General features: G+C 38.3%; 1 protein-coding gene across 1 annotated transcript in view; it reads left to right on the top strand.

Annotated features, from left to right (window-relative positions):
* LOC140162569 (mitochondrial proton/calcium exchanger protein-like) overlaps window positions 1-10,155 on the top strand; it is a 28,675-nt gene extending 18,520 nt beyond the window's left edge. The window contains exons 10-14 of the mRNA XM_072185827.1: window positions 3,694-3,819; window positions 5,280-5,411; window positions 6,909-7,177; window positions 7,698-7,839; window positions 9,789-10,155. Of these exons, the coding sequence (XP_072041928.1) occupies window positions 3,694-3,819; window positions 5,280-5,411; window positions 6,909-7,177; window positions 7,698-7,839; window positions 9,789-10,082 (963 nt within the window). The 3' untranslated portion in view covers window positions 10,083-10,155. The remainder of the gene's footprint in view (window positions 1-3,693; window positions 3,820-5,279; window positions 5,412-6,908; window positions 7,178-7,697; window positions 7,840-9,788) is intronic.
* Window positions 10,156-13,076: the final 2,921 nt, after the last annotated feature.

Below are 13,076 nucleotides of genomic sequence, written 5' to 3'. Positions count from 1 at the left end.
TTCAACCATTCTTGCAAGTCAGTTCTTTGTCTAATTAATTTCCTATTTATTTTTTGCTTGTGCTTTTCATGATTATGTTATGTAACAGGAATGGAAAGCACTGTGTTCCAGACTTTCAAGTCTTATTTTTACTTACCTGAATTATCATTTGCTTTTGTGTACTGTAAAAGTGGTTATTTTCGCGAGGGTTTTATTTTCGCGAATCTCGCGAACGGATGTGATAGCGCGAAAATAACAACACGCGAAAATATACATTTTATATGGAGTGACATTATATTTGACAACAATCTGCGAAATTAACAACTCGCGCAAATTTCCAAAAACTTCAAAATCGCGAAAATAACTGTACGCGAAAATAACCACTTTTACAGTATTGGGCTATTCCATTTAAAATCCACACTCCCCATGTGGAAGATTTTGGAAATATCTTCCACAGGGGGAGTATGAATTTCAAATGGAATTAACACATTAGCAGCTCCATTTGAAACTCATCCTCCTTTGTGGAAGATTCAGGTTGAATCTTTCTCAGAGGGTGTATGAAATTCAAATGGAGCTGCTAATTCCATTTAAAATTCACACTCCCTCTGTGGAACATGTTTCTGAAATCTTCCACATGGTAGTGTGGGTTTCAAATGGAATAGCCCATTCCGGCTTCACCTTGCTTTCACCATTTACACAAAATTTAACGTCAAGCTACACTCCATAAAGCGATCTGTGGGTCCAAGCTTCACCATGCACCATAATAAGGTTTTCCATTGTCTCACAATTCATGCGTTCAATTTTTAATATTGTTTCACCATAACACTTTAAAGCTTAGACGTCAAGCTTCACTTTGACCAGTATTTTATTAGTTCAAGCTTTGAGAAAGTCGTTTTCTTAAGTCCAACTTTTACCACCAGTAAGACGGCAAAGCTTTTGATGTGGCTTGCAGAGTGTGAATGCATAAGTTGATGTTTGTAAATGTTATTGTAAATTATGAACAAGATGGTGAATGGGATGCTGTAGGTCAATTTTGGAATAATAAATCTGTAAGAAACAGAAATTTACTCTTTTCAAAGGAATAGGGAGAAAGCAAGGCTCTGTACATTGTATATAGCTCCATGCTATATCAGACTCCATATATAATATATAGTCGGAGCTGGAAATAAAGAAACAAATTTGCGTCTGACGATCAACTCCCCACAGCCTGTGATTGGTTAGTAGTGGGTAAAAGGAAGGTTGATTCATCTGGTGCCTTCATTGGAGAAAAGGAATTGCAGAAAATGGTGAACAATGTCGGTACTTTTATCAAGCAAAAAGCAACTTATCCAGGCATTGTTGATGTTGTGCCGTCAAGAAAGGACATTTTCACCTAAATTTTGAGACAGTTTATGTTTGAAGGTGCAAAATTAACCATAGGGCATGCTGTTTTACCACTACATTAAGCAATTTCAATCATCACAACAAATCAAATCGTAAACTAACCATTCCTTGAGTTTGATTGACAGGTGACGTCACACACAAACTAGTTTCTTTATCTCTGGCTCTGATTATAGCTCCATGCTTTAAGCTATTTGAACATCAGCTATATTGGATTGTTACTTCAAGGGCCAAAAATAGTGTACCTCTGGTATTTTTAAGTGAGGGAGCACAAACAAAGTGCAAAGTACAAAGTTAAGTGCATAAACATTCAAGTTTGCTGGGTACATGGCAAACTAATCAGAAGAACACTATTTCTGACCTGCTCAAACGCAATGAGTTAAATCACAAGTTGATAGTTTCAAGACCTTCTGGATGCTGAGTTGATGTTCTTTATTTGACGCACACCTGTACAATCAACTCAGTGGGCCAGAATGTCTTGAAATTACCAACTTGCTATTTTACGCTCATTTTGTGGGAGCGGGTCACATTTTTCCCTCCATGAGCAACATCATGCTAACTTGCAAACATTAGGTCGGACAAAATATTGATGTGTTTCTGGTCACATGACTGTCCCTCTCAAATCTCAAAATAGTTTTCAGTGATGGAACACAAATATTTGATCAATTCTGGCTCCCCGATCGACCCAAAATGGATACCCGAGTCAAAACATTATTTTTTAAGCTTATGTAACACGTAAAAACTTGGTGTAGGAGAATTAAATGATCTAGTTCTATGTTTGATTATAATGTCAAAAATGAATACTGCTTAAATACCTGCTATACATTATCAACTCAAAGTAACTACTAGTAGTAAGAGTGTCAAGCTATCCTTGGTAGTGGCTCTTTTGTTTAGTATTGACTCAGTTCTGAGGGTGTCAGAGCTGCTTTAACAGGACCTTGACAACTTTACTCGTCTGACAGCTTATTTTTTGTGTGCTTTATACCCTGTAGCATGCATTAATGTAGTGAATTCTCTGTATTCACAATACATGCAATGACAATGGTTGCTCTTGCCAGTCCAAATTTTGACCTCCGGTGTCCACCAGTGGAGTTTCACAACATTATATTGATATTTCATTGTTGGGCCAGGAAAAAACCTCCTATGTGTCATTGGAGACTGAACATGTTTAAAGCAGAACCCTTTATGTAACTGGTTGGCAGTTTTGTTTTTAAACATGTTCAGGGGCCACAAACACATAGGAGGTTTTTCCTGCCCAACGACATTTTATTATTTAAAAACACACAATGACATGTGTTCTTGTGTTGTACTTGTATTACACATGCTTTGGATGTTGGCTTTATCCATGATGCAATGCATATTTTGGCCTTTCCCCAGCACCCGCTAGTGGCATATCGTATTGTGAATACTAAGAATTGTGTAGTTCTTCACCGACTCTTAATTTTTCAAAGTTGTTTCAAAAGCATGTTGATCCATTGTTGTATGTTATGCTTGTAGCAATATATTTTGACAGTGTAGTAGATAGATACCGTATTTAGTCAAATAGTCGCCCCCCCCCCCCCGCCCCCCCCTCAAATAAACGCCCCACCACTTTTTTCAACCAAGATGTTTCAAAAATGCCTATATTTCCATGCTATCTTGTGTAGTAAGCTTACCAAGTTGCGCACATGGTCGATAATAGCGTCAATAATTGGCGAAAATCTGGATCAGAAACCCGGAAGTGAGCCAGAAGTCAGTGTTTCTAGTTCATAGTTCGTCATTTTAGCGTGTGTTTTAGTTTACCTAATGATTTTAACGGGAATTATCGTTCTAAAATTGACCTTGAATAAACGCCCCCCCCCCCTTGGGAAAATGTAACGCCCCCGGGGGCGTTTATTTGACGAAATACGGTAGGTGGACTTCAGGTGAACTGTAAAACTCTTTTTTTTGTTTTGAAAAGTGATCACAGAAATAATGGAAAGATTAATAGAAGTTTTTTTCTGAACAGCTACTTAGTGCTGATGCTGCATCCAACAAGCCTAGGCATTGCATTCACAGAGTTCTAAATTAGGATATGTGCAATAGCAGTGGAATTAGACTCCCCACCAGGTCTAGACAGACAATCAATGTGAAGTCTGTGTTAGAGACTAGAAGGTAGCTGCATTGTATTGTGGAATGCTTGAAGGATATAGTATTAGTATGTAATTCCTGAGTTCAGCTCTTTAGATGCACAAGACGCAGCGATGGGTAACCTTTCATCTCAACGATTGACAATTTTCTGGGGTAATGTGCAACTATACCAGAACCAAGCTCTTCACTAACTTTCAGTCTTGTTGGTATATCTTTATCCTACAGATGGCAGAAGCTCAAGCTAAAGTCGCTGCAGAGATTGCTGCTGCTAGGGAGATTTTGATAGACACAGCGCCAATCATCCAACAAGAGCCTGTGATCTTGCAGTACGCCAAGAAACCAGATATAGTGGTAAGAAAAAGAATTTTGTGTTTGTTTATTTTGTTGTTTGCTTAAAAATGTTTAAAAAAAATGTTGGCATTGATACAGCGCCTTTCACATGTGTACATGTACCAAAGCGCTTTACATTTATTCCGCTGTCATTAGAATATGTCAGCTGTCATACCTTTGGGCGGCGCTCAGTGGACAATATTCGTAACAGCTCCCCATTTCACTCCTGGGTAGAGAGAGGCAAGTAAGGTAAAGCGCCTTGCCCAAGAGCACAACACGATGGCACCGCCGGAGCTCGAACTCGCAATCCACCGATTACAACGTGCCCCCACTTAAGGGGGTACTACATCTCTTGATAAATTTGTGACTATTCTTGCATTTTTCTCAAAAAATAATAACACACTGGTAACTAAAGTTATGTATATTATAGGGGCAAGGAATCCTGTTACCTCACAGGAATTTCAGTGACTCAAGACAAGTGGTACGTTATTTATGATAAGAAAAGAGGTACCGCTAGAATGTACCTCATTTCTTAACATATGAACCACTTGAATCACTGAAATTTCAGTGAAGTAATTGGATTTGTTGCCCCTATAATATACATAACCTTTGTTACCAGTGTGTTATTATTTTTTGAGAAAAATGCAAAAATAAGTCACAAATTTATCAAGGGGTGTAGTATCCCCTTAATTGTTTTACCCATTCAGGTAACCCCATTTGAATAGTGCTGTAATCGATTGTCGTAAGTATCGATAGTCGGAAAATACATAGACTTCCGACATGTCGAAACACTCAATGTCAGTATCGATACACAAACGACATGGCACACATGCTTAGATTATCTCAAATCAGGTCTCAAATTACCGTCAAATACTCAAATTACCGTCTCCCAATTCCAAGGTGAGCTTTACATCTAGAATACATGCATCATGTCGTCTTCACGATCTCCAGCCCCTCCAGTATTGGTAAACTCAAATCCGTGTTTCAAACTGCGTGAGTATCGATAATAGTATCGACATGTCGGATGTTTGCCTCCCGACATATCGATACCCAGAAAGCTTATCGATTACATCACTACATTTGAATGTCTTCCATGGGGGTGACGGATTTTAAGTGGAACATTGATTTGGAAGGGAAGGGGGGAAAAGTTTACACGTTAGCGCTTGGAAACTGGGGGATTTGCTAGCGGCAAGTATGTAGCATGTTGTGCATAATAGCTGATCATGCAGCACACACAGTACACAAAAAGTTGTGAGAAGTTTGTGACAGTTTCATTCCTTTCAGTGGCATAGCAAAGGGTGGCAGTTGTCCCCATCATGGAAAGGCCCCTCCCCCGATGCTGATGGCCTTCATATTTGAGATTTGTATGCTTTTTTGTACTTTTAAGCCCATTTTTGACCATTTTCATCAAATGTATTTTTTGAAAGCCCACTCACAGACTTAAGACATCTTTTATTCTCTGATTTTTTTTCATTTAACAGGATGATGTCAGTAAGGAGGACATCAATGAGCTGAAAGAGGTCATAGGTCAAATAGCCCATGAAAAGGCTGCCTTACTGAAGGAGAAAGAACAAGTGGAAGAGCTGAAAGAAGACATCTCTGAATACAAAGAGGTAGGTACAGGCATGGCAGAAAGCTGAATCTTGGTCAGCAATCCAGTTACCCTGATGGGAATTGCTTTATTCCATGTGGTTGTAACTTGATTTTTGACCAAGATTCTGATTGCTGCACGGGCATGGAGTGAATTAGTGAGGAACATCCCAACATTGTGTCCTTTATCACACGCAAGGGTAATATTATTTATAACAACTTCGCAACCAGGACGCACTTTTGAAAAAAGGCGAGTCCCGGTTCACCTGAATTTATCTGGAACCAGGACTCAATTTGGTCTTACCAGGATATTTTTTAACGATTTTAAGAAAATGATAAAATTTGAGAAAAAAATCTTGAAAGACCATCGCTAAAATTCAAGATTCAAGATGGGCGTCTTCAACGCGATCGAGAAATGTACACCAGGAAACAAGGCAAAATACTGCCAAATTATGGCCCGTGGAGGGAAATAATAAGAAAAGTTGGCGACATATAAAGTAAAAAAATAGGATTTGGCGCTGCATTTTGTTGAAAATACATTGGTAATTGCCAATATTTTGAGTGGAAATGAGCTTGCCTTTTCACAGGTACCATGTAGTGTTTTCTGTTTAATTTACGTATGGCAGTGATGGTCGACACTTTGGGACAAAAATCGTCACCTGGTTCTGTGTAGGCCACAGTGTAATGAAATGCAACATCACATTTTAGTTAGGTGAACTATTTTCACTCTTCTCTGTGCGGTATAAGGTGGAATATGACCTACGACAAAATGCATGAATCTTACAAAATGGGGCAAGGGTCATGTTGCCAACTTACGGTAGAACATACTTTAGTTGTTACAGTAGCCGCAGTTTATGGGCCTCACAAACTTAACAAGCGCGTAGTGCGAGCAACTGTATGTGCAAGGTGTTCAACCATGCACTTTAGCGTGAGGATGCAACCTCTCTGGGTAATATAACAGAGTCCAAAAGTAGTGCTATGTTACAGATCATTTTAGTGAAAGATGGAATCTGACTTTGGACAGGGTGTATGAGATAACAAAGGTTAACACTCTCCATGCGGGTGTTGACTGCAAACCCGGACTGCAGACGACAAGCTCCAAATTTTCTTTAAAAATTCAAAAATTTCAGAATTTTTCATTTGAATATAATGTGGAATCAGCATGAAAAATGCATTAAAATGAGTACAAACAAGCCCTGTATTGCTTCAGTGGTTCTTACGATAGTTCTTGATATTTTGAGAAAATATCTCAAAACTTGGGCTTTACATGTTGAAGCCTATGGCCAGCAGACAAAGCATTAGTGGATGTGGGTCATATTCCCGCAAATCCTGAGAGATTATAATAATCTTTGGTACAATTACCGAATAGGGTGCAACTTGCTAGACTTGAGTCCAGTCCTCGTTTACGGAGTTTAGGGTTAGGGTTTAGGGTTGGGGTAGGGCAGTCTTGTAATAAGACTAGTAGAGTTGCACCCTATTCGGCAATCGCTCCTAATCTTTGTATCATATCTTTTTGTCAGGATCTTGAGGAACTACGCGCAGAGTCTGAAGACTTCAAAGATGCGCTACGCATCAAGGAATCCACGCCTTCCACAATACTGGGCAAACAAGTCGGCCGCCTTCTGAACAGGGTAGACACGATCGTGGAAGAAATGGAGAAAGAGAAAGACTTTTTGAAGAAAAAGGAGGTGTCGATGACGGCCGATTTGAGGATACAGCAGGAAGGTCTGCACGAGGATAGGGACCACAAGAAGGAGCAGAAAATGGAGGATGCTATTGATACAATGAGGTAGGGAAGCAATTTTAGGAGAGTGGATTTTAAATGTTCATGGAAGCTTGGCACACTAGTGAAGGTCTTTACCTTTGGTGGGAGAGATCCCAGGTTCAAATTCTATGCAGGACAAAAAATCAAATCAAATCATTCTGCTCTCTCTGTTGCTCATCTGATTAAGACCTTGACCTTGTTACAGTAGGTTTGGATCAGTGTAATATCTGAGTGTTGGCTACACTGGCCTGTCCTGCAAAAATACCCCAACCTGCTGTCTATGTCAACTCCTTCACCATGTTAAGGTTGGTCTTAACCCTGGAATTATGGAAACCTTTGGGCCTCATAACTGCTAAATTATTGGTCTGAAGTATATAAAAGAAAGTAACATATTTAGAATAGCAAAGACTTGACAAATCCATCTGTGAGGTCAAACTTGGGCCAAAATGCTCAGTTTTTGGAGAAAATCTTCCCAGATTTATGTATTTCCCCTTAAGCCTAGTGTTACTGATATATTTTTCCTATGGTTTGCTTGTACTTCCAGGCAGGACATCATTGGTGTAGAGGAATTAATGGAATCGATCAATAAAGTCAGCAAGGTGACGGACGAGGTGAAGCTACGAAACATCCTCAAAGAAATGGACGTTAACGAGGACGGAAAAATTGATATGGGTGAAGTCATTAAGGTAAGTTTTGAATGAACACGTTTCCTGAAAATTATTAATTTAAACTTCAACACTACTTGTTTATTTCGCTTACCGGGAGCGCTTTTGAGGAACGGCTAGAGACCAACCTGATCAGGTGACATCACTTGATGACGTTACCGAAGTTGGAAGTTTCCTGCCGCTGGGTTTGATCAGGTTGTCCCACACAGGATCAAGTTCCAATCCTGTATCTCGGTTTAATGAAGGTCCCTGCTTCTTGATCTGGATAGCTTCCAGGACCCTCCTGGGAAATTCTTTTTTGTTTCTTTCTCCAATACTTTTACGTTGTCCCAGTCTATTTGGTGCGTGTTTTTGCTCGCTTTTACATGTTCTCGTACAGCCGATTTAGAGCCAGCCGCTTTCGACTTATGTTCTGCAAGTCGCTTTTCTAGCTTCCTGCCCCACTCTCCGATGTATGTGGCGTGACAATCAGCACATGGAATTTTGTAGACTGTTCCCGACTGTTTCAACTTGTCTACCTTGTGTTTCGGGAAGACCAAGGTCTGACGTAATGTCTGATGTTGAACGCTCTACGTAGACGTTCAGAGGTACCTTCAATGTAAGGCAAGGTGACAGTGGACACAGTTTCCTGTGGGTTGGATTTATCTTTCTTTTCATGAGCGCGTAAGAAGGTCTAATCTCTGTATCCGCAACTACAGAGCGCTGACTTAATGTGTGATACCTCCTCTTCCTTTATGGATCCATCACTATTTCACTTCTGTGAATCAACGTTCTGACCACGCTTAATTTGTGTTCCAGTTTGTTTTTAGATTGTTCGTAGGCAAGCCTCGAAATAAGCCAGAATTTCTGGGGGCCATTTGGGCCCTTGATCTTAAATGTTTGAGGGCTCTCCCACATTTTTGTGGGCCCGAATTTGAGCCGTTGGTTTTAACCTATGAACCCCACAAAAAGTGAGCAAATTGCCACAAATTTTGCAGGCCATTGGGGCTCGCCAGATGTGTCTTTTGTGGGCCCTCACTGATTTTTTGGGGCCGAGGCCCTCCATATTTTGAGCCCTGTTCGTAGGAGAAGCCTTATGGCATCACGAGCTGTGTCTATCCATCCGTCAATGGGGGTGGATGTGTTTGTGTCAACTGTATGTCAGACATGTGGTGTAGAATTTGGTCACATATGAGCAGTTCAAATCCTCTTGCAACCAAACTCGGGTCAAAACTGCACTATTGGGAACTTTCTTGTATTGTTGATGTTCAAGGTCACATACTGAGGTCAAACTTGTAAAATAGACTGAAAATGCACTGCTTGGTTACCACTTGAACATTCAAATCCAATTGCAACAAAACTTTATCATAGCTGCACTATTTGTTGAAGATTTGTGAGAGATTAAGGTTATGACAACCATAGGGATGTAATATGTAGCTGGAATATAGCCCAGTAAACATATCAACATACGCACAAGAAAAATCAAACTTTAACTTTGTGGCAGTACCTTGTAATATATAATTCATACAATGATTAAAATTGTCCTAATTAAGGGGGTACTACACCCCTGCCTAATTTTGTGCCTATTTTTGCATTTTTATCAAAAATTATAGGGCATTGGTGACAAGTAAGATATGTATATTATAGGGGCAAGGACTACAACTACTGCACTGGAAATTTTATTTCAGCACAGACAACAGTTGTGGAGTTACAGTCAAAAATGAGGGAAACCCAATATGTCAAAAATGAGGAAAACCAATATTTGATCAATAAATCAATAACTACTTGCCTTGAGTTGCTGAATTTTCAGTGCAGTAGTTGTAGTCTTTGCCCCTATAATAAACATATCTTACCTGTCGCCAATACGCTATAATTTTTGAGAAAAATGCAAAAATAGGCACAAAATTGGCCAGGGGTGTAGTACCCCCTTAAAATATTCATACCATTCAATATTTATATCTATAACATGTATTTATATGATCCGTTCACAGGCTCTCGACACAATATCCAAAGAGAAAGTTGCCCTCAATACCAAGCAAATTGGAGATCTCATGGACATTCTATCCAAAGAAGAAGCAATAGAAGAGCTGGAGAAAACATTAACTGACCTCAAGCAAGAACTTGAGAATGGCTTTAAGCCTGTTGGTGCTGCTGCTGCAACCCCAAAAGGGGACGGTTCTTCCATACCACCAAACCTGCCATCATCGCCACCACCGCCGTCATCAGGAGCAAGGCCACCTCCACCAGTTTCAGACGTTAAGAAGACTGAAGAGATGAAGCAGTGAGGAGGATGTATTGTTACGGGTATTCAGTATGTCTAGTGATACAAATATGATATTGAATGAGAAAAATGTATCCCATAGCCATCGCAAATGAATTGGGCAAGTTAATTTGGCAGGCATGATTGTGCATTTGGATGCATATTAAAGCTTTGTAACTGATCTTTTGCATCCTAGACAGGGGTAGAATTTCGGCTTGATTCAGCAAATTGCTTCACACCAAAATTTGTAAACAGATTTTTGTGAGTCAAATTGATTCCGATGAACTATTGGGCTATTCCAGTTGAAGTCCTTACACCTATGGAATTCATGATCTTATATCTTCCACACAGGGGATGTAGATTTCAAATAGGGTTACCTGAATATGTGAGTCCATTTGCAATATACCCCCCTCCCATTGTGTGGGAGATTAAGGTCATGTCTCTCATGGGGGTGTATGGATTTCAACTGGAATAGCCCAAAATACCAAACTGTATGACAGATGCAGATATGAGTTATGACCAAAGTTTGGAGCTCACATGTCAAGAAGAATCAAAGAGAGATACTGAATTTAAGTACCACTTTTCATTGTACACTGGTAATTGAGAGTGATGTGCAATCATGTTTTGCTTTAGCTATGCAATGCTAAGATATAAAAGCTACCTCTAATAACCGTACATGCAGTGGCATGGCCAAAGGGGAAAAGGGAGGCAGCTTTCCCTAGTGGGACATTCTGCCCCCCCCCTCCCAGCTCCTACTACTGTGGTATACTGGCTACCATGATACAGTTTACATGTACTCCCTGTCATAAAAATGTGAATCCTCAATACTGGTCTATTCATATATGTGGTGTAGGCAAAGGGGTATGTTGTTTATACCAGCTATAACACTAACACATTTAAATTCATCATGAGAAAGGAATGAAACATAACCGTGCACAGTAAAATATAATGATTTGTAGTGCACAATGGCAAACCCACAAGGCTCAGTTGTGATTTCTAAATTACATGATCTTGTTATTGTGTGCTGGGGTTTTGCCTGTTTATTAAACCCACAATGTACGTTGTGCTCACAGGAACGCCCTCAATTTTTCTTGATTTTCTACTTGTTGCACGATTGTAATACGCAGTGAATACTGTATGAAAGGCGAAGCCTGAAATGCTTAATTACTGTAGAATTCGGGCGTATTTATAATAAAACCAGGATCCTGGTTCACCAATGCATTGATACACTCAGTGGATGATATAGGCACTAGAATGAAGCAGCAGTTTTCTCTGTTTTACTTCATTTGTTCAGCCTGGAGTTAAGGGATCCAAAATGAGCGTTTATTGCGTTTCGACAGTATTTTTGTGGGACATGAGAGCACCTCAGACCTATCGAATTGCATTCTGAATCTGAAGCATGTTTTTCTGATATCAAATAATTTTCATTTTTTTAAAATCACAATATACCGTACTGACGCGAGTATAGTCCCACCTTCGAGTAAAGTCCCACCCCAAATTTTCGAAAAATTTCAGAAATTAAAAAAAAAAAAAAAAAATTTTTTTTTTTTTTTTTTTTTTTAAGTTATTTATTTTTTCGGCTTTGGAGTGTCCCAGGACCTAGACCTAAATGCTAGGATCATTCATGGTTGAACCTAAAAAAAAAAATTTAAAAAAAAAATTTCAAGATGTTTTGTATTTTAATATGAAAATTGATACTTTGTATTCATGTCATACTCTATTAATGATTTCAAAATGCATTCAAATTCAATGGATTTTGAAATCATTAATAGACTATGACATGAATACAAATTATCAATTTTCATATTAAAAATACAAAACATCTTGAAATTTTTTGTTTTTGGTTTTTTAGGTCAACCATGAATGATCCTTGCATTAGATCTAGGTCCAGTGACACCAAAAACCTAAAAAAACTTTAAAAAAAAAAAAAAATTTTTGTTTTTTTTTTTTTTTGAAATTGAGTATAGTCCCACCCCCAATTTTGAAAAATGTTCACCCAAAAACGGGGTGGGACTATACTCATAAATCAGTATCTGATAATACAAATTTTATGACAAATTATAAAAATTTGATATTTTTCAAATTTTTGATATATAACAGTCCTCAAAAGTAAATTATATAAATCTAATGATATATTCTTAAAGTGTATGTAGCAGGGAGGAAAAGCCGACGGTCAATTGAAAATTTTGACCTTTCATATTGAAGATATGGATTTTTTCCCAAAAAGACCTAATTTTTTTGGTGTTTTGGGAAAAAAATCCATATATTCAATACGAAAGGTCAAAATTGTCAATTGATCGTCGGCTTTTCATCCCACCTACATACACTTTAAGTATAAATCATCAGATTTATAAAGTTTACTTCAAGTACTGTTTTAAATATCAAAAATATCAATTTTTAATGATTTGCCATAAAATGTGTATTAAATTGCGAATTTCAAAAAATCAAAATTATTTGATATCAGAATGACATTCTTCATATTCAGAATGCAATTCGATATGTCTGATGTGCTCTAATGTCCCAAAATAAATACTGTCCAAACGTTCATACCCCAGCCCTTAAAAGAGGACATAAAAGTGAAAACCAATAATATTTGGGAAAAAATTAAAATTTTATTTTAATGAAATGTTATTGCTTTAAGCAATAAAAACAACAAAAACTTTGAGTCATTTCCTGAACTTGACTGAAATTTTATCAAATTTTATGTAAATTTTATTTTAAAGACAAAAAATTTATTAGAAAAAAAAGAAAATTATAACCACTGAAATGTCAATGGCATTCATAAGTTATTTCATGACTAAGTTGTAGTCACCGGCTGCAGTGTTTACTCAGAGGCTGCATGTCGTGATTTCGGCCCAGGGATAGCTAGATTTGGCAATTCTGTATGACAATTAAGTCAATTTGAAAAGTTTTGAGCCTAAATTTGGCCAGTTTGGGAAAAATTGCTTTCATTTGGCACACCAAATTTGCAGAGAAAGTTAACTGCCTGGATGTACAGGATGCTGGTTACACTTGTAAA

Source organism: Amphiura filiformis, chromosome 10, assembly GCF_039555335.1.
Source record: "Amphiura filiformis chromosome 10, Afil_fr2py, whole genome shotgun sequence".
Taxonomy (NCBI): domain Eukaryota; kingdom Metazoa; phylum Echinodermata; class Ophiuroidea; order Amphilepidida; family Amphiuridae; genus Amphiura; species Amphiura filiformis.
Note: the sequence above shows the minus strand (reverse complement) of the source record. Positions and strands in the feature narration are given on the sequence as shown.